At 44.2% G+C, this 22762-nt stretch overlaps 2 protein-coding genes across 2 annotated transcripts in view; one reads left to right on the top strand and one right to left on the bottom strand.

Moving 5' to 3' along the window:
* Positions 1 to 553: 553 nt before the first annotated feature.
* On the top strand, positions 554 to 3920 carry cox6b1 (cytochrome c oxidase subunit 6B1; the record flags this gene model as incomplete). Its single annotated transcript, XM_084323365.1, has 4 exons — positions 554 to 620; positions 1109 to 1222; positions 1540 to 1640; positions 3867 to 3920. Exons 2-4 carry the CDS (start codon positions 1117 to 1119, stop codon positions 3918 to 3920), a joined length of 261 nt encoding a protein of 86 aa, XP_084179491.1. The 5' UTR covers positions 554 to 620; positions 1109 to 1116.
* A 4563-nt stretch (positions 3921 to 8483) lies between these two features.
* katnip (katanin interacting protein) overlaps positions 8484 to 22762 on the bottom strand; it is an 86655-nt gene continuing 72376 nt past the window's right edge. Inside the window, 5 exon segments of the mRNA XM_084323680.1 lie at positions 8484 to 8757; positions 9883 to 9968; positions 17759 to 17919; positions 18727 to 18828; positions 21937 to 22076. Coding sequence (XP_084179806.1) covers positions 8699 to 8757; positions 9883 to 9968; positions 17759 to 17919; positions 18727 to 18828; positions 21937 to 22076 — 548 coding nt within the window. The 3' untranslated portion in view covers positions 8484 to 8698.

Below are 22762 nucleotides of genomic sequence, written 5' to 3'. Positions count from 1 at the left end.
AAATTAATGAATGAATGAAAACTTTATTTAACAGATTGCAGAATGGGTACCGTACAATACAGTACTGCTCTAAGGGGATGCAGACCAGAGAAAGACGTTTGTCTTGTTTACATCAGGGTCCCCCATTTTCAATTCATTGTGACATTTATGACATACTCAACATGTATATGGCTGTATGATAAACGCATAGAGACTTCACTTAATGATTAACCAGGTGACGGTGAGAAGAATACTTCCGCCTCGAATGGAAACGCCATGTTCTCTTAAGCAAAATGAGACATTATTCCAAATGAGCCTTGTTGTGTGCTATATTTCCATACACAGTCCACGTGTGCTTTACGTTGCTTATTGACATCGCTGCACTAATACATCTCTCGGTGGAGCTTGGCCCGGGACGCTGCCAATGACCTGTGCGCCCGTCACATGTCCGCCACAGGCAGCTCCGCCATACCGTTATCATGAGAGCGCACGCCTCCAATGTCTAGACGGACGCGCGCAAAGGACGCACGTACTGCACATTAATGCGGATCCATAACAACAAGTGCAACGAACGGCTCATCATCACTCGCATCATCCAGTACACAAGTCACTCCGACCAGGACCGGACCTCCTGCAACAAGGTAACATATTTGTTACATATTTTTTTATTGAATTAAGACTCATATCACATCTGGGTTTAGGAGGTGCATTAACTATTTCCGACTTCCTCGTTCGAAAATACAATAGCAGCTGAGGAAATGTTCATTAACATTTGATTTATTTTAATTCATCATTTTGTATTGTATTGATTAAACCATACCGTATAGCCTCGATATAATATTGGTCATTAAATGCGTTTTAATGGTTTTGTGATGTCTTTTATTGCTGGCTTATTATCACACCAAGTAGGTCAAGGGCATCATGAATAAAATGGAAATAAGGTCACTTTGAAGGAACATTATTCTAGTCTATGGATATTCTAAAATATTCTGGGCATTTAAACATGCATTCGTCGTTAGGGAGCTTTCTAGGCAATTGCAGCTTGTATAGTTCTCGTTTTGATGGTAGAAACTATCACTTTCTTTTTCTTGCATCCTACCATCATCATCCTGGAATGTTTCCTTGACAGAACTGAAAATGGCTGATGACATTCAAGCAAAGCTTGAAAAATACCGAACTGCTCCCTTTGACGCTCGATTCCCCAACCAGAACCAGACGAGAAACTGCTGGTGCAACTACCTGGGTAAGGACCGGACCGGTGGCAATCATCAAGGTCACCGCGTTCAACCGTGGGCTTTATCAGAGGGAGGGATTAAGAGGCATAAATGATATAATCATGAAATAACTCAAGCCAGGGGACTTGCCTTCATGGAAAGTTGCTGTTTAAACTCCTGTCAACTTCCCTAAGATCTGTAAAAGTATTGACCTTTCAACTCTTAGCTGGATGTAACACACTTTGGACCAGTGTTTGTTTGCAGGACCACTTGTCTCATGGAATGCAGTCGTTGGAATGCACTTGTATTGTTTTGATATACACTGTTGTTGTTGCTATATTTATAGACTACCACCGCTGCCAGAAGGCCCTGGACGCCAGAGGAGTGGACCTCGCCCCCTGTGACTGGTACAAGAGGGTGTACAAGTCCCTCTGCCCCATGTCCTGGGTACGTCTGATTTGATTTGACATTTGAAAAAAATTCAAGATTCAAGAAAACATCAAGGATGACACACAAAAAAAGAAAACGTATTTCCATTGTGGTCCTGGAAGCGATACAAAACATAACCACAAATAACAATATGACAAACTACATAGACATGTCAATTTTAAGTGCAGTACAAACATAGCCACAGACAACAATGTAACATAGACAACATTTTAAAATCAAGTTTTTAACATTGTCGAGGAGCCATGATTTAACTTTTTTCTTTGTGTCGGCTACTAATGCATTATACTGAACTGAAGGTAGCAAATTCCAATTTGTGGCTCCCCAGGATTTAAAATAACATTTGCCCATATTTGTTTTGAACTTTGGAATACACAGGTCGGCAATGCTGGCTCTGGTGTTATGGGTATGCATGTCCCTATTCCACTGAAAATAATTTGTGAGATAATTGGGGGCCCTATTGTTATAAATGTTGTGATCTATATTAAGCTGAAGTTGAACGGACCTGGGCTTCCAGAGGGAGCCAGCCCAACAACTGGTTTCTCTCTCTCCAATTCCAAACTTCTCCATTAGCCAAATTGTTTCCTATAGCTAATACAGAACGTGGGATTATAAATAGCAACCAGGTTTGTGCCCGTCGACCATATGTGTGGAATGAGTTTGCTGTTCGGCTGAGGTCAAGCTGGGTCGTTCTCCCATAATGTCATTACATTTAGTAATTTAGCTGAACGCTTTTATCCAAAGCGACTTACAAGTTCTGTACGAGGAAGGGTACACCTCAGCAAGTCAGCAGGAAGGGTACTCTTCCTGAAAGGAACTCTTTCAGCCGAGTAACAATGTTCATCGAACAGTGTTGAAACTTGGGTGCTGCAGTGTTGAGTGCATAGTAGTAGAGACATATTAGTATAGTAGGTAGTAATATAAATGAGGAAGATTAATTAGTGGATGATAGTAGAAGACAGTAAGAAGGTTAGTAGTTATTTTGTGATTGAGCTTTTTTAAGCCCTGAGGATACGAAGGAGCATGTTATAACCTGCCTTTTTGTTAAAATAAATGGTCTACAGCAGGGGTGCCTAACCTTTTTTGAACCAAGATCTACTTTTTAATTTACCACCTAGCCGAGAGCTACCAGCCAAAATTGTATATTGTAAGCCGTCATTTGAGGCTTTATAAAAGCAGCATAATGAACACAAATCTGTCAGTGCCGAGTCCGACCTCATCTTAAATAACAAACAGCATTGCTTGTTGTAGTTAACAAGGAGAGGCAGAGTTGATTTTGCAATTTTTTTTTTAATAATCAAATTGTATTAATCAAGATCTACTTGAAATCAGCCCGCGATCTACCTGTCGATCGACTGGTTGGGCACCACTGGTCTACAGGTTAAAATAATAGCTCCACATTTTGACATCCATCACTGATGTATAGTGTCTGGTCAGTAACATGGGTCTCCCAGTCCCTCCGCTCTGCATTAAACAGCCATCACTGATATGAGTGTCTGGTCAGGAACATGGGTCTCTCAGCCTGGGTTAGTTCCTCTGCAGTAAACAGGAAGTACATTTCTGTTCCAACTTTATCCAATCAGGAGAGAGAACTCAACACTGCAAAAATGGTCTGACAAAAATAAATAAGCAAATATGTGTTTGAAACAAGTCAAATAATCTGCCAGTGCAATAAACTAATTTGGCTTGACAAGATTGCTTGAAATAAGTATAAATATCTAGGGTTCTCTCTCCTGATTGGATAAAGATACCAGAAAATCTATTTTGTGTTTACTGCAGAGTGGAGGAACTTTCAATCAAATTAATTAAAACCTAACATTTCAGAAGAACATACCAACGTCAAAAGAAAGCTATCCGGCTGCAGGCTATAGCCTACTTTAGCACAAATGAATGGAAGCGGATACGGATCAGCTAGCCTAGCTTAAAACTCCGGGAGAGGAGTTTTTTGGCTAACAGCTAGGCTAGCCGATCCGCATCCGCTTCCATTCATTTGTGCTAAGCTAGGCTAAATTGCACAGAGAGGAAATCGGGATCTGATCTTCTTGTCCGACTCGGTAGAAGACAGTAAAACGTGTGTTTCCCCACAACGTTAGCGTGTTCCTTTAGCATAATAGAAAACAAATGTCACAAATAACATTTCAGGTTTTAACATAATAGCACAATAGAAAACAAATGTCACAAATAACATTTCAGGTTTTAATTGAAATTTTCCTGCCCCCCCTTCAGGTCCAGAAATGGGACGACCAGAGAGAGGATGGAACGTTCCCGGGGAAGATCTGAGCGGCTGCCTCCAAAAGGTGTCGGGTCTAAACATCTGCACGAGTAGAGTCCAGCTCCACCACTACTGCCCATCTGCACTGGGTGCAGAACATAACTGGTCATTCCTTAGAAAATATAAAGAATACCACTGAAGATTGTACATTAAAATGTCTCAGGTGATATTTATGGAGACGAAGGGTCCCTTGTGTTTTTCTTTTGTCTGTGGGTTGTAATTGTAAGTGTGTTCTTCCTGTGCCCCAGGACGCGTGTAGCCTTTTTACAACGCATCCGCGTTTCCGGCACTCTGATTGGCCAGGTCATGTGACATGTGCGCCCAATAGCGTGTTTGCCCATTTCCGCGTCGAACAGCCTGCAAACTACCTGGCGTTCTATCGCCATGCTCTAAGACAAACTCTAACCATAACCAACTTCGAAAGAGTGCCTAAGCTTAACCGGCGAAAGAACTTGCCGTCACGCTCTAAGACAAACTCTAACCTTAACCAACTTCGAAGAGTACCTAAGCTTAACCAGTGTAGAAACTTGCCGTCCCACGATTGGCGCTCATGTCACATGACCTGGCCAATCAGAGCGCAAAACGGGAACCCGGAAACGCGGATGCGTTGTAAAAAGGCTTCAAGCCCTCAGGACAGTTCAGTCAGTATGTTCTTCCTGTGCCCCAGGACAGTTCAGTCAGTATGTTCTTCCTGTGCCCTCAAGACAGTTCAGTCAGTATGTTCTTCCTGTGCCCCAGGACAGTTCAGTCAGTATGTTCTTCCTGTGCCCCAGGACAGTTCAGTCAGTATGTTCTTCCTGTGCCCTCAGGACAGTTCAGTCAGTATGTTCTTCCTGTGCCCTCAGGACAGTTCAGTCAGTATGTTCTTCCTGTGCTCCAGGACAGTTCAGTCAGTATGTTCTTCCTGTGCCCCAGGACAGTTCAGTCAGTATGTTCTTCCTGTGCCCCAGGACAGTTCAGTCAGTATGTTCTGCCTGTGCCCTCAGGACAGTTCAGTCAGTATGTTCTTCCTGTGCTCCAGGACAGTTCAGTCAGTATGTTCTTCCTGTGCCCCAGGACAGTTCAGTCAGTATGTTCTTCCTGTGCCCTCAGGACAGTTCAGTCAGTATGTTCTTCCTGTGCCCTCAGGACAGTTCAGTCAGTATGTTCTTCCTGTGCCCCAGGACAGTTCAGTCAGTATGTTCTTCCTGTGCCCTCAGGACAGTTCAGTCAGTATGTTCTTCCTGTGCCCCAGGACAGTTCAGTCAGTATGTTCTTCCTGTGCCCCAGGACAGTTCAGTCAGTATGTTCTTCCTGTGCCCTCAGGACAGTTCAGTCAGTATGTTCTTCCTGTGCCCTCAGGACAGTTCAGTCAGTATGTTCTTCCTGTGCCCCAGGACAGTTCAGTCAGTATGTTCTTCCTGTTCCCCAGGACAGTTCAGTCAGTATGTTCTTCCTGTGCCCCAGGACAGTTCAGTCAGTATGTTCTTCCTGTGCCCCAGGACAGTTCAGTCAGTATGTTCTTCCTGTGCCCCAGGACAGTTCAGTCAGTATGTTCTTCCTGTGCCCCAGGACAGTTCAGTCGGTGTTTGAACACGCACCACTCTCCTGAAGCTAGAAATCAGAGAGAACAATCAGTGACATAATATCTGGGGCTTCTCCATAGACGATGAATTTGACTCTGACTTTGTGAGGCCATCACATGTTTGTGAGCTACCCAATTTAGGTGTATATTCTAGGGTTGCTAGAGCTGAATCAGAATTAAAACCCCATTTGAGTGTAAGTGCTCATACAAACATGTGATGGCCTCAAAAATTCATAGCCCTATTCTTCGTCTATGGAGCAGCCCCAGATTTGACATCCCAATGACATCACTGATTGGAGGGTTCTCTGATTTGAGTGCAAGTACTGATGTGAATTTATGAATTCTTAAAATGGGTGACATTCCCTGTTAAGACATTTCTAGTCGAATAGCAGTCATTGGATTTCGTCTATCTCATGCATATAGTCATACAATTTGCTGTGCACACTCATGACCCATATGCAATTGTGCCTGAATCACAGTGGTTCGGACCAATTAGCATCCTTAGAGGAACTACTGGCAGCTTTTTTTTTGGCGTGGTTTTTGTGTGACGACAGCGTGAAGACGGCAAGTCATGAAAGCTACAAACAGTTTTAAAGTACGACTTCCCAGTTGGTTCTGTGTGACAGACCATCTGGCTGGGTCAGGTTAGGACCAGGTCACCTGTCTGGTTCTGTGTAAGAGACCCATCTGGCTGGGTCAGGTTAGGACCAGGTCACCTGTCTGGTTCTGTGTAAGAGACCCATCTGGCTGGGTCAGGTTAGGACCAGGTCACCTGTCTGGTTCTGTGTAAGAGACCCATCTGGCTGGGTCAGGTTAGGACCAGGTCACCTGTCTGGTTCTGTGTAAGAGACCCATCTGGCTGGGTCAGGTTAGGACCAGGTCACCTGTCTGGTTCTGTGTAAGAGACCCATCTGGCTGGGTCAGGTTAGGACCAGGTCACCTGTCTGGTTCTGTGTAAGAGACCCATCTGGCTGGGTCAGGTTAGGACCAGGTCGCATGTCTGGTTCTGTGTAAGAGACCCATCTGGCTGGGTCAGGTTAGGACCAGGTCACCTGTCTGGTTCTGTGTAAGAGACCCATCTGGCTGGGTCAGGTTAGGACCAGGTCACCTGTCTGGTTCTGTGTAAGAGACCCATCTGGCTGGGTCAGGTTAGGACCAGGTCGCATGTCTGGTTCTGTGTAAGAGACCCATCTGGCTGGGTCAGGTTAGGACCAGGTCGCATGTCTGGTTCTGTGTAAGAGACCCATCTGGCTGGGTCAGGTTAGGACCAGGTCGCATGTCTGGTTCTGTGTAAGAGACCCATCTGGCTGGGTCAGGTTAGGACCAGGTCGCCTGTACAGGAAGGAAAGGCTACACATGTAAACAAACAGACAATAGTCTTCAATATTTATCTTCCCCTCTTTATTTATTCAAATATACACATTTGAACAAGGTTAGAAAAATAATCAAATATTTTCAACACAGAGCGTCCGACGTACAGCAATGGCCGCCATAAAACATAAACATAAACATACATAAAACTGCATTTCGTGTTATCATGTGACTCCTCTGTCGTTATGCGGGAGTTGATACTGAAAGAGGCCAAAGTGAGGCTCAATGAAGCAGCAGGGTCATAAAACACCAACGTTTTCAGCCGGGAACTTCGACAGAGACGGCCGTTCCATGCAACAAAGTACTACAGAGTATAGCTTATACAACACAGACTACCAAGTATTATATAATGAAGGTAGAACCAGATTTAGACAACAATCCATCCCTTTTAAAAAAGATCATCTTTCCCCTGTTTTGAGGTATGTTAACTGTTTGCATATAAGAAGTCGTCTTCCGTTAGCTACTTGACTTCTGACCGAAACTAGCAAATCTAAGATATCTATAGTACTTTATACCTTTTCTGACACGACTAATAGGAAACGGCGTTTCACAGCTTCAATAAACATTTGTCTCCAAAAACATCAGTCCTAGCAAGGTAGCAACTTCTTAAAAAAATTAAATAAAAGAAAATGTCACTTGGAGAGCAAACAAGTCTTATAATAATAGTTGCAAAAAAAACATTACATATGAATTAATAAGTCATTTAAGAGTGCCACGCGGACATACTGTACATCTCAGAAGCTAAGTGTGGGGTCTGTGAAAGCCAGTGTTGCCCAGTATGGCTGTAAGTCTAGAGAAAACGTACCCCCGCCCCAAAGTCTCAATAGAACAAGCAGGGCACCGCTTCAGCCATAGGTATAAATCTTCCAAAGGGTGAAAATCCCGTCTGCGACCACTGGCTTGAAGTAAAACCGTCAGGTTTTGTGATGTATCAGACAATGGAAACAAACACGTGTCTATGACTGCATAGCTTTAAGATTAGTTGGTGCACATCGCAGGTGTGTTAGTCAGTTAGGCTAAGGGCTATCGTAGATGTAGCCCCACTAGGCTCTTGTGTGGATAAAACTCGTTTTCCAGAGTGTAGAAAAAGTACCACATCTAGCCGTGGCCCTTGAGGTGTGTGGCCCTTGAGGGGTGTGGCCCTTGAGGGTCTCTTTGAGTACCTGCACCACAAGCAGCATTAAAGTACACAGCACAAAAGTCACAAGTAGCAGCCACAGATATAGTAATTAGGACCAGGCACAATAATAGGGCTGATTAACCCTTTCCCTGCCACACGACAAAGCGTTAACCCTTTCACTGCCACACGACAGAAGGTTAACCCTTAACATCTGTAGTGTGATAGTAAAGGGTTAACCTTCTGTAGTGTGGTAGTGAAAGGGTCAACGCTTTGCCGTGTGGCAGTGAAAGGGTTAAGAGTGCAGCCTCATAGGTTTACCCCCCGACACTGTGTGGGAGGGACAACGGGAGGCTACTACGACACAGCTATTGGATAACGTATACGTCTGTGGGTGTGTCTACATGGCTACGACACAGCTATTGGATAACGTATACGTCTGTGGGTGTGTCTACATGGCGAGGGACCAGGTGGAATCCTGTGGGTGCATACAAACCCCCCCCCCCCCCCCCCCCGCTGTGTTCTGTACAAGCGCCGTCCTCTTCGGCGAGGGGCCCCGTCGCTCCCAAAAACGCATCCCCGCCGCCAGTGGCTGCTATGGGGGGCGGTTTGTGTGTGAGGGGTGCCTCAGGGCTTAGGAATCGGCCCGTTGAAGCAGCGACGGTCAGCCAGGAATCCCAGCCACCCAGTGCCGTTCCTCCGTGTGGAACTCGACCCCGTGTCCGTGTGTCTGGTCAGTATCGCCTCTTCCCCTGCTTCCCAGCCTCCGTCATGCAGGTCTTAGGCCGGAGGGCTGCATCGGAGAACAAATAAGCTTATAGACAATTCTTTCTCAAACGCTTTACCGGTTGACATACTCTATATTAAAAAGGAGCTGTAAGTGGTATTTATTTAGTTAAAACAAGTGCTAAATAGCTCTACATTCCGACAGCCATCGCTGATATGGAACACGCTACATTTTGGGAAATTAGCTTACCATCTTCTCCAGAGAGACCAGATAGTTCTCCAGATACTATAGTTTCCTCTCTGTGCGTTCAGTAGAAAGCTATCTGGCTGCACGTTAGCCTTGCTTAGCACAATGAATGGAAGCGGACATGGCCGGTTAGCCTTCGGGAGAGGTGTTAGTCGGACAATGCCTAGGCTAACCGGCCATGTCCGCTTCCATTCATTGTGCTAAGCTAGGCTAACGTGCAGCCAGATAGCTTTCTACTGAACGCACAGAGAGGAAACTGGTATCTATCTTCTTGTCTCTCTCTGGAGAAGACGGTAAGCTAATTTCCCAAAATGTTGGCGTGTTCTTTTAAGTCGTGACGTATCCACGTTCCAATAAACAGTTTCCGGGGGCCAAGCTTCCTGCGTTGGCTGAAGCTCTAGTCTTTTCAACTCGCCTCAGTGCTGTTGTCCCACTTTGCTGTTGTCAACCGGATAGTGTTTGGTCAGTAACATGGGTCTACCAGTCCCTCCTGCTCTGCAGTAAACAGGAAATACATCTTCTGGTATCCCTTCCCACTTTATCCAATCAGGGAGAGAGAACCCTAGATATTTGTACTTATTTCAAAGAAATCCTTCCATGCCAGATCTGCTTACTGCACTGGCAGATTATTTTACTTGTTTCAAGGACACATTTGCTTATAACTAAGTTGTATTTCAGACCATTGTTGCAGAGTTCTCTCTCCTGGTTGTATAAAGTGGGAACGGGATAGCAGAACATCTATTTTGTGTTTACTGCAGAGCAGGAGGGACTGGGAGACCCATGTTACTGACCAGACACTCTATATCAGTGATGGCTGTCAGAGTGTAGAGCTATTATTCTAACACGTAGAGCACTTATCTGAACCTAAAAGTACCACTTACAGCACCTTTAAGTCTTTCTTAACTAATGAGCCAGCGTTGTGATAAACGTTCTAGCCCCTCCCACCTGGATCTGCGGTCTGCTTCTTCTTGCTATGATGGACGATCTGATTCTCATTGGTCATCTTCACGTCCTGGTCCTCCACGTAGTTGCTGCAACACAACAGTTTCATTCCAGTCAATTCATCGCCTACCCGTGCCGGCGGAAAAGCTGGAACAGGGGAGGAGGACACAAAATGGAGGACGGACCGACAACGAAAGCTTGAAGCCGGTGGGTCTACGCCTCGAGACCAGGGTTAGTGCTGGAAAGATGGGGGGGGGTGTAATTAGGGGATGGGGAGGGGCTGAGGCATGTGTGGGGTGAGGGTGTGTGACGGCGTGGGAGGCACAATAGTATCCAGCTGCAGCCGTTCAGACCAGCGCTTACAAGCCCAGCACATACAAGCCCCGCACATAGCAACCCCTCGCTTCCATTGGCTGATTTTGGTGACGTGATTTTGGGTCACGTTGCACGTTGCACTGCGGGATTGATTGATTGATTGATTGAAAACTTTATTAACAGATTGCCGTATGATTTGGGTCACGTTGCACTGCGGGATTGATTGATTGATTGATTCATTGATTCATTGATTGATTGATTGATTGATTGAAAACTTTATTAACAGATTGATTGATTGATTGAAAACTTTATTAACAGATTGCCGAATGGGTACACGTGACCACAGGCCCTGATTGATTGATTGAAAACTTTATTAACAGATTGTAGAATGGGTACACGTGACCTGACCGATTGATTGATTGATTGATTGATTGATTGATTGAAAACTTTATTAACAGATTGCAGAATGGGTACAGTGACCGATTGATTGATTGATTGATTGATTTATTGATTGATTGATTGAAAACTTTATTAACAGATTGCAGAATGCAGTACAGCTCATTATACAACGGCATGCAAATTTCTCGATTCTGATTGGCCATTCACACGTCTTTATTGGCAACAATCCACGGTCCTGGGCTCAGGACCCGCCCACAACCGAATCACATAACCCTCCCCGGCTCACTCCGGGAGAAAACAAGATCGCGGACAACAAATGGTTATGTTGAAAGCACCATAACGACTAAATATGAAGCGATTCTGTCAAGGGGAACGTGTTAGTCCTTTAAACAATGTTGGATGATGTAATTGATGGGTCTTGAGTCAATCTAGAACAAAAGAAAAATCGCGGTTTGATTGATAGATTAATTGATTGATTTAAATTTCTACTTCCTACTTTCTACTGACTGCAGCGTTCTCTCTCACACTGTCCGACGCTGGCGTACCCACAAACACACACACACACATACACACACACACACACACACACACACACACACGCACACACGCACACACACTGTGACACACACACACACACGCACACACACACACACACACACACACACACACACACACACACACACACACTCCTGTCTGCAACAGCGGGGGAGTCAGACTGAGAGAGAAGCAGCGCTGTTTTAAGTGAGCATGGTCTATTGAATTGATTGATTGGTTGATTGCTAATTTTATTACTGTACCCCTGGTTTCCAACTGGTTAAGTTTAGGCTAAAAGAAATAAATAAAAAAATAGGGCGAAGAAAACGTTTTTTTCCTATAGGGCAAAGAAAACGTTTTAATTTGTTTTACCTACTTTATATAGAAGCATCTAAGAATGAAGTTCTATGGAAAGTAGGTCTGCATTCCCTTAACAATTGTGTGTATTGAGCCGTACTGTATTGTACCCATTCTGCATCTGGTAATACAATTTTCAATCAATCATTCCAATAATACACAGTTGGATGTGTTAGTTGGTTGGATGCACTTCAAGCTGCTTCCACCTGAGGCAACTTCTCTCAATCATTCCAATAATACACAGTTGGATGTGTTAGTTTGGTTGGATGCACTTCAAGCTGCTTCCACATGGAGGCAACTTGTCTTTTTTGTAGTTGTGGGAACTACTTTTTCTGGCGGATGGTTTTTTCAATAAATCTTCGATTAATGTGTGTTTATTGTATAGAAATAAGGTTGGATGAATCTGGCAGTTGTATAAAAGCTTTACACCACGTGCAGTCGTGATTTGTGACCAATAAACCATGCCTAGGGGGGTCTAACGACCACCCCTAGGCATGGTTTATTGGTCACAAACCACTCCTGCGTGTGATGTAATGCTTAAATACACACAATTGTTAAGGGGATGCAGACCATGCAGTACTGTTACATTTGTGACATACAGTAAATATATACAAGGGGGAGGGAACTGTACATTTATGATGAATTGAAAATGGGGGACCCTGATGTAAACAAGACGGAAGTCTTTCTCTGGTCTGCATCCCCTTAACAATTGTGTGTATTGAGCTGTACTGCAGATATATTTCAATTGCCTTACTTATTTACATAAGTATTATAGGCCTACAGCAGTATTGTACAGACAGTCTGTGTGAAGTCTGTGTGGTTATCCAGCTGCACAAAGGCAGAGCAAGAGGCTCTACAGAGGGTGGTGAAGGCGGCAGGCAGGATTGTCGGGACTCCTCTATCAAACATCACCTCCGTCTTCACCTCCCGCTGCCTCCACCGCTCCAAGTGTATCATCAAGGACCAGTCTCACCCAGCACATCACCTCTTTCAGCTCCTTCCCTCAGGGAGGAGATACCGGTCCATACATGCCAAGAGTTAAATATTTAAGAACAGCTTTTTCCCCCAAGCAGTCATACTGTTAAACGCTCATTGACTGTCCCCTCACGTGCACCATGCACTTACCTGGACTTGATAATCACTGTTACCACTCATCATGCACTTTATTTAAAATATTCTGTTATGTACAGTGTTATATGTGTTTCATGTATGTATATATTGTACTACGGTCTGTGGGAGCTCCCCTGAAATTTCACTCACGGTCATATAAGAGTTTTAATGTACCATGTACAGACATTGGATTTTCTACCCATAATTTGATTTAAAACATTCCATAGATTTTTACCATCATTTCTCACATCATATAACCATGGTTTAAAATATTCCCTTTTTCTCACCTTATTTAACTTTGTGACTTGATTACGTAAGGAACGGTACTTTTGTCTGTCATCTGCAGAACTGGAACACACTGATGCTTTTTTGGCTACAGTATGTCTCTCTCATTCATTAAAATTCATTAAAAGCTACTATCTATCCATGGGGCTGATTTGTTTCTGACATAAATAAGTCCAGTGCAACCTCTGGGTCATCCTCACAACATACCTCCTCCCAGTTTATACCCAACATTTCATTAATAAAACCTTCTACATTAAAACTCTTATATGACCGTGAGTGAAATTTCAGGGGAGCTCCCACAGACCGTAGTACAATATATACATACATGAAACACATATAACACTGTACATAACAGAATATTTTAAATAAAGTGCATGATGAGTGGTAACAGTGATTATCAAGTCCAGGTAAGTGCATGGTGCACGTGAGGGGACAGTCAATGAGCGTTTAACAGTCTGACTGCTTGGGGGAAAAAGCTGTTCTTAAATATTTAACTCTTGGCATGTATGGACCGGTATCTCCTCCCTGAGGGAAGGAGCTGAAAGAGGTGATGTGCTGGGTGAGACTGGTCCTTGATGATACACTTGGGAGCGGTGGAGGCAGCGGGAGGTGAAGACGGAGGTGATGTTTGATAGAGGAGTCCCGACAATCCTGCCTGCCGCCTTCACCACCCTCTGTAGAGCCTCTTGCTCTGCCTTTGTGCAGCTGGATAACCACACAGACTTCACACAGACTGTCTGTACAATACTGCTGTAGGCCTATAATACTTATGTAAATAAGTAAGGCAATTGAAATATATCTGCAGTACAGCTCAATACACACAATTGTTAAGGGGATGCAGACCAGAGAAAGACTTCCGTCTTGTTTACATCAGGGTCCCCCATTTTCAATTCATCATAAATGTACAGTTCCCTCCCCCTTGTATATATTTACTGTATGTCACAAATATAACAGTACTGCATGGTCTGCATCCCCTTAACAATTGTGTGTATTGAGCTGTACTGCATTCTGCAATCTGTTAATAAAGTTTTCAATCAATCAATCAATAAATCAATCAATCAATCAATCGGTCACTGTACCCATTCTGCAATCTGTTAATAAAGTTTTCAATCAATCAATCAATCAATCAATCAATCGGTCAGGTCACGTGTACCCATTCTACAATCTGTTAATAAAGTTTTCAATCAATCAATCAGGGCCTGTGGTCACGTGTACCCATTCGGCAATCTGTTAATAAAGTTTTCAATCAATCAATCAATCTGTTAATAAAGTTTTCAATCAATCAATCAATCAATGAATCAATCAATCAATCAATCAATCAATCCCGCAGTGCAACGTGACCCAAATCATACGGCAATCTGTTAATAAAGTTTTCAATCAATCAATCAATCAATCCCGCAGTGCAACGTGCAACGTGACCCAAAATCACGTCACCAAAATCAGCCAATGGAAGCGAGGGGTTGCTATGTGCGGGGCTTGTATGTGCGGGGCTTGTAAGCGCTGGTCTGAACGGCTGCAGCTGGAAGCATCTCGTGGGAGGGGGGCATTCAAGGACATTTGGGAGGAATCTTCAATACAGGGATCGACCACAAGGGGGTGCTGACACTTTTCAGGGCTGTGTTACTCACTGGTGCTGCTGTCTGCGAGGGCTTGAGTGGAGAAGAGCACAGCTCCGTTCAGAACAACCCGTTACGATGTCATCAAATATAATTCTCTACCACCCAGAAATGAGTTGAATAAAGTGTGTACAAAGTCTGCCTTGGAGCCAGATGATTATATGATTATTGTCCTGTAAATTACAGCTATTTTATTATTACACTGCACTATTGCCCGATTTTATTCTCATTCTATTGTCTGCACTTTATGCATTGCTTTTATTTTGTAAATTCTCTGCTCATTTTATGCCTGTCAATTGTATGTCTACATCACTGCTGTGAAGCTCTTTGGGCTGCAATTCTTGTGCTATACAAATAAAGTTTGTTATTATTATTATTATCATTTGAGGAATAGATCCAGAGGCTGCACTCCACAGCAGATAATCACTTGCCTTTTCTTTATATTTGAGAAATAACAGCAGCACATTCTGTAGTCCTCTACACACACACACAGGGCGCTGGAGAAGGACTGCAGTACAAGCTTCTATTTCTAAAACTTTAAATAAAAAGGCTAGCGGATGATCTGTTAGGGAACGCTGACCTCTGGACCCTGTTCCCTGGATAATTAGCCCAGCCCGCTCTTAACTGTCAACCAAAGCCCTGGATGACAAGCTAGCCAGAGCCCAACCCTGGAACGCTGCTTTAAAAAAAATCTATTTGTTGATTATTCTGTCCACGAGGCTGCCTTACGCTTGCTGCACATCATATGTACACTATTATGATGACTACAGGTATGTCGTATGACAGGCGGTGTGCAATGTGTGGTTTGGCGGCAGTCTGTAACTGTGTGTAGATGGGACGCGTAGTGCAGGTCAATTGCGATAGTGTATGAATTGAATGCATATTGTCCATTTTATGATTATTGTCTATTTTATACTCTACCTTTATGTCTGCACTTGCATTGCTTTTATTTGGTCAATTCTCTGCATGTCTATTATGTCTGTAAAGCACTTTGGGCTGCAATTCTTGTATGAAAGGTGCTATACAAATAAAGTATTATTATTATTATTATTATTATTATTATTATTATTATTAGTACTGTATGTATGTGCACTGGTGACTGGTGTGTGTATGTACTGTATGTATGTGGACTGGTGACAGGTGTGTGTATGTACTGTATGTATGTGGACTGGTGACAGGTGTGTGTATACTATGTACTGTATGTATGTGGACTGGTGACAGGTGTGTGTATGTACTGTATGTATGTGGACTGGTGACAGGTGTGTGTATGTACTGTATGTATGTGGACTGATGACAGGTGTGTGTATACTATGTACTGTATGTATGTGCACTGATGACAGGTGTGTGTATACTATGTACTGTATGTATGTGGACTGGTGACAGGTGTGTGTATGTACTGTATGTATGTGGACTGGTGACTGGTGTGTGTATGTACTGTATGTATGTGGACTGGTGACTGGTGTGTGTATACTATGTATTGTATGTATGTGGACTGGTGACAGGTGTGTGTATGTACTGTATGTATGTGGACTGGTGACTGGTGTGTGTATGTACTGTATGTATGTGGACTGGTGACAGGTGTGTGTATGTACTGTATGTATGTGGACTGGTGACTGGTGTGTGTATGTACTGTATGTACTGTATGCATGTTGGAGCACCCAAGATGACCACTGTATGAGGATGTTCCGCCTCTATTGAGATTTCTCTATGATGCCCCTCTAGCTCTATGGAATGAACTCCAACAGTCCTTAGAGCTCGAGGTTCTCCCCTCCATCTCCAACCTTTGTCAATCAAGTTGTACGTGTTTTAATTGATTGTTATCCTTACTTGTCTTATGTCTTTTTTGCTCATCTCTGCATGTACACTCGACGTGACTGAAATGAGGGAAACCTCAGTTGCCTTTCGAGTTTAAATAAAGGTTTGAAATGAGAGATTGTTTGCAATAAGGAAAGCAAAATCCAACTATGCCGCCAAATTAGAACAACACATCACAACCAATGATACAAGAACCATCTGGAAAAAACGTCAGGACATTACCAACAACAAAAAGAACACCCCCCCCCCCCCCCCCCCCATACCTGACAGTGACAACCAGCTCCCGGACAAACTCAACACCTTCTACACAAGATTTGAACAGTCACCCCCCCTTCCACATCCAGGAGGATGAGGTGAGGACCACCTTCAAGAGGCTAAAGAAAAATAAAGCAGGTACACAGATCAAACATACAGTTACCTGGTCAGGTGCACAGACAATAACCTCCTCCTCAACTCATCTAAAACCCAAGAACTCATCATCGACTTCAGACGCCAGCCAAACCCCAAAACCTCCGTATTCATCTCACCCATAATCACCACAGACTCTTTCAAATGTCTTGGCACCCACATAAGCAATAATCTCAAATGGAAAACCAACATAGACCACATCTACAAAAAAGCCAATCAAAGACTCTTCTTCCTCCGTCAGCAAAAAAAAATAAAAATCTCCTGCTCTGTTTCTACCAGTCCATCATACAAAGCATCCTCACCTTCTCCACAACAGTTTGGTACAGCAGTCTGGACATTCACTCCAAAAACAAACTGCAAAGAATAATCAATAAATCCTCCAAAATAATCTGCACCCCCCCCCCCCCCCCCCTCCCGTCACTCGAATCACTCCACCGCCAAAGAACAATAAGAAGAGCAAGAAAAATCATCTCTGACCCCACTCACCCAGCACAGCACACCATGTCTTCCAGCTGTTGCCCTCCGGGAGGCGCTACAGATCTCTGACCGCCAAAACATCCCGCCAAAACAAAACAGCTTCTTCCCCACTGCCATACGGACACTGAACTCTCTATAACAATCCCCCTACCTCTGCTGTTACGGACATAAATTGTGATATTGTGGTTTTTGTATCTATGTATCTATGTATTTAACTGCATGTAGTATGTATTGTAAGTGATGTTTGTTCTATGTTGGAACAATGATTATGCACCGAAAACAAATTCCACCAGCCTGGCTGTGTGGTCATTAAAGAATCTAATCTAATCTAATTTGAAACATATGAATGCGTCCACAGCATGACCGCCAGGCAGGGCAAGGCATACGCTGTGTGTAAATAATGTCAAATGACAGCAACCCTGCCTAGCTGCACAGGCGTCGACCGACAGGATGCAGGGCCAATCAGCAGTCTGCATTATTTTCTCCCCGGCAGCCAATAAGCCACAGACTTGGCTAAAACAGGCAGCCAATCGCATGCTTGTATCTGGGGGGGGGGGGGGTACCTGATGACTGTGTTCCTCTCGCGCTGGGCGACGTGGGCGTCGTCGGTGAAGAGGATGGTGTGGTAGGGCACCACGGGGTCACAGGTCGGCAGGATGCCTCGCGCCGTGCGGGTCACGCTGTCCAGGATACCGTTATACACCAGGAGGTCGTCCACCAGCAGCTACACACAGAGACGCACACACAGACAGACAGACACAGATAAACAGACGTGCGCACACACACACGTGCACAGACACACACAGATAAACAGAGAGACACACACACAGACAGACAGTTGTAGTATTAATATGTACAGTGATACAGGTATGAAGACACTATGGTAGTAAGTCATACTGGCCAGCAGCGTAACTAGTAAGAGTAGGTAAGGGATATGTACAGATATAGAAATAGTATCTACAGATATGTAAAAAGGATTATATGCAGATGTACAGACAGAGATATATATCTATATAGATATGCAGTTGTAGACACTAGTGACAGCAGTAGGTAGGTACAGTATAAACTGAGTGCAGGTCAGTTGTAGACACTAGTGACAGCAGTAGGTAGGTACAGTCTGAACTGAGTGCAGGTCAGTTGTAGACGGTGACAGCAGTAGGTAGGTACAGTCTGAACTGAGTGCAGGTCAGTTGTAGACGGTGACAGCAGTAGGTAGGTACAGTCTGAACTGAGTGCAGGTCAGTTGTAGACGGTGACAGCAGTAGGTAGGTACAGTCTGAACTGAGTGCAGGTCAGTTGTAGACGGTGACAGCAGTAGGTAGGTACAGTCTGAACTGAGTGCAGGTCAGTTGTAGACGGTGACAGCAGTAGGTAGGTACAGTCTGAACTGAGTGCAGGTCAGTTGTAGACAGTAACAGCAGTAGGTAGGTACAGTATAAACTGAGTGCAGGTCAGTTGTAGACGGTGACAGCAGTAGGTAGGTACAGTATAAACTGAGTGCAGGTCAGCAGGGGTGCAGTAGGAGCTTTACCCCGAATTCCTTCACTCCCCTCTGCGGCGTCTTGCAGTAGTTCCACAGCTTGATCATGGAGACGGTCACCGGCTGGTCAAAGATCACGTACACGCGGTTCACCTGGAGACACGCGGATCGACACAGTCAAGGCGAATCCATACCGACATCACCATATGAAAGAATGCAATAATCAGGTAAATGGTGCATCTATATAACTATATATATATATAAGCGCTTTACCATTTTGTTCCTCACATTCACCCATTGACATTTTCACATTTACATTTTGTCATTTAGCTGACACTTTTATCCAACACGACTTACAAGTTCTGTACGACAAGTCATCAGGAAGGGTACACCTCTATCAGCTGAGTAACAATGTTCATCAAGGTGTTGAGTGTAGGTTAGTTTATTAGGACAAGTACATGACAGTAAGGTCATTTTATTTTTATTATTATTATTTTTTCAGACAATGGTTGAAGAAGTGCGTCTTAAGTCGACGGCGAAAGTTTCGGCTGTCCGACTCCTAACTGGGGTGGGTAGTTCATTCCACCATTGTGGGGCAAGCACTGAGAATAGGCGGCATCTCTTTGATGACCCTCCCGGAGCTCGGATAGGAGTAGGTCTGAGGCGGCCAGAAGATGCAGAGCGTAGGGGTCTTGAGGGTGTGTAGTTAGAGACCATTGACCGGAGGTAGGCGGGAGCGGTTCCCTTTGCCGCACGGTATGCCAGGTCGAGGGCCTTGAAGTGGATTCATGCGGCAATGGGGAGCCAGTGCAGGTCCCTAAGAAGTGGGGTGACATGGGCCGACTTCGGTAGGTTTGAGATCAGGCGGGCCGCTGCGTTCTGAATGAGTTGAAGAGGCTTGGTGGCAGTGGCCGGGAGGCCAGCAAGCAGTGCGTTGCAGTAGTCGAGGCGGGAGATGACTGTTGATTGTACGAGGAGTTGGGTGGCTTCTTTTGTCAGGAAGGGGCGGATCCTTCTGACGTTGCTCAGGAGGAATCTGCAGGTTCTGGTTGTCGTTCTGGTTGTCGCATTCTGGACTGTGATGGAAAGGTCGTTCACTCACACATTCACACACCGACGGTCGAGGCGACCTGCTCATCGGGAGCAGTTAGGGGTTAAGTATCTTGCTCAAGGACCCTTCGCCACGCTGCCCGGGAGGAGCGGGAATCGAACCGGGAACCTTCCGATTACCAGATGACTGCTCTACCTCCTGTCGCCCCCGATTTGTTTAGATGGAAAATACACTATTCTGAACTTTTTTAACCAACTGTGAATCAGAATATAGATCCCTTTCACCCCAGTTTACAAACATTACTGACATAAACAAACCTTTCACAGCCACAAACCACAGCAAATACAATTAATAATTCATATTTGTCTAGTGTTACACCATGTAACAAGAGATCCGTCAATCAAATAGTCTAGAGGCTGAAAACACGTCTTTTTTTCCATGGTGGGGCTACCGATTTGTTTACATATGGATCACTGATTGGGCCTTTAAGAACATACTTATGCTGGATATGAACCGATATCGTGAGTCACACAGCTATTGTAACATCTGCTGAAATGACTTAAGTAAAAGTAGAAATACCCAGGTAAAATAGTACTCCGGTAAAAGCAAACGTCTACTTGAGTTCCCTAAAATGAAAATACTCAAGTAAAGTGCAAGTACCTTGAAATTGTACTTGAGTACAGTAGTTGAGTATAAATACTTAGTTCTTACTTGTGGACCCCAGGAAGAGGTTGTTGCCATTTGTAACAGCTAATGGGGATCCAAATAAACTTAAATAAATTTAAATCAATATCTGATTTAATAAAAAAAAGAAAATAAATGAACCATCATACTGTTTCTTACGATTATGCACTTTGCTACCAAATAATCTTCCTTGCCTATAATATAACATAACATATTATGACTACCTACTATACTAATATGTCTATACTACTATGCACTCAACACACACCCAAGTTTCAACACCGTTTGAGGAACATTGTTACTCAGCTGAAAGAGTTGTACCCTTCCTGCTGACTTGTCGTACAGAACCAATCCAAGTCGCTTTGAATAAAAGCATTCAGCTAAATGACTAAGTGTAAATGTAAATGATAGCTACTGTCCACCACTGGCAATGACTAGTCTCTCTTTGGCTCAAACAAGGGACTAAACACGTTTAGCAATTATGCCACAACAATGTGGAATGCCCTACCCACAGCCGTAAAAGAATGTGAATCCCTAACCACCTTCAAAACCGCTCTAAAAAAGCACCTACGGGAGGCCGCAATTCGAAACTGGCCCTGGTAAATATCCAACCCCCCCCCCCCCCCCCCCCCCCAATGTATAGTTTCCTCCCCCTCAAATGTATTCTCTTTTAGAAACTCTGTCTGTAAATAAACAGTGCTGTGTATATTTGTATATCTTGTATGTCATAGGGACCTGCACTGGCTCCCCATTGCTGCACGTATCCGCTTCAAGGCCCTCGACCTAGCTTACCGTGCGGCAAAGGGAACCGCTCCCGCCTACCTCCGGTCAATGGTCTCTAACTACACACCCTCAAGACCCCTACGCTCTGCATCTTCTGGCCGCCTCAGACCTACTCCTATCCAAGCCCCGAGAGGGTCATCAAAGAGAAGCCGCCTATTCTCAGTCCTTGCCCCACAATGGTGGAATGAACTACCCACCCTAGTTAGGACAGCCGAAACACGTCCAATCTTCCGCCGATGACTTAAGACGCACTTCTTCAACCATTATCTGAAATAATAATATAAAAAAAAAAAACGAACTAACTAACCTTACTGTCATGCACTTGTCCTAATAAACTAACCTACACTGTAACACGCAACACTTTTATGAACATTGTTACTCAGCAGATAGAGTTGTACCCTTCCTGATGACTTGTCGTACAGAACTTGTAAGTCGCTTTGGATAAAAGCGTCAGCTAAATGACTAAATGTAAATGTAAATGTCATAAATGTCTGGATGTAACAGTACTGTATATCTGTATGTCATATGTTATGATGAATTGAAAATGGGGGACCCTGATGTAAACAAGACGAACGTCTTTCTCTGGTCTGCATCCCCTTAACAATTGTGTGTATTGAGCCGTACTGTATTGTACCCATTCTGCAATCTGTTAATAAAATGTGCAATCAATCAATCAATCTCTCCAACACACACACACACACACACACACACACACACACACACACACACACACAGGGCCTCACCAGGCCAGGCAGCACCGGGGCGAGCCAGGTGTGCCGTCCGTCGTGGGTGCTGTTGAGGCCGTCCACCAGCTTGTCGGGCGTCCTCACGTCCCCGTTCACACTGTCCAGCACGTTCACGCTGTCTGGGAACGCAGCGATGTCTGGCAGAGGCAACGCTTAGGAACTGATCCCGTCACACTCAAAAACGCTGTTCCAGTTTCCCCCACAAGAGGTCACCCTCGAGCCACCATCACAGCGGCGGGAGGCTTCAGCGGCGGGTGTCATTGGGAATCAATAAAACCATGCGTTTGTGTGTTTTTTTGTTTTGCAGTGGAGGATTATCCAGAGTGATTTACAGTACATACAGTGCTGTACATTTTCATTGATCCCAGTAAGATGTTCCTCCACAGCCGTGGGCCTGGACTGCTGCCAGCAGCTGGAGAACTAAACGGCTGCAGAACATAATTATTGATTATTGGGAATGACTGACTCTTAACCACTGAAACCTGCACGGACTACAACATATGACGTATATCATACCAGTTAGGGTACCTTGTGTATACTGTTTACTCTTACTCCTACTCATAGTATATTCTTTATTATTGCCTATATTTATTGTAACGTATAATATAACCAATAGGGCATACAGACCCTCATCTGCACCATTGTTTACACTGCTTATTCTAACTCATATCTTTATATTCAGAGTTAATTAAATTGTTTACACTGTTTATTCCTTTCATATTTCTATATTCAGATCTAATTGTATTGCCTATGTATCTTTCTACCATTACCCTGCCCATACCTGTACCTCCCCTCCCCCACCCCTGTGCTACTATGATACCTG

This window comes from Notolepis coatsorum (assembly GCF_963971535.1).
Source record: "Notolepis coatsorum genome assembly, chromosome: 10".
Classification (NCBI taxonomy): domain Eukaryota; kingdom Metazoa; phylum Chordata; class Actinopteri; order Aulopiformes; family Paralepididae; genus Notolepis; species Notolepis coatsorum.
The sequence above is the reverse complement of the archived record's forward strand: the minus strand, read 5'-3'. Positions and strand labels throughout refer to the sequence as shown.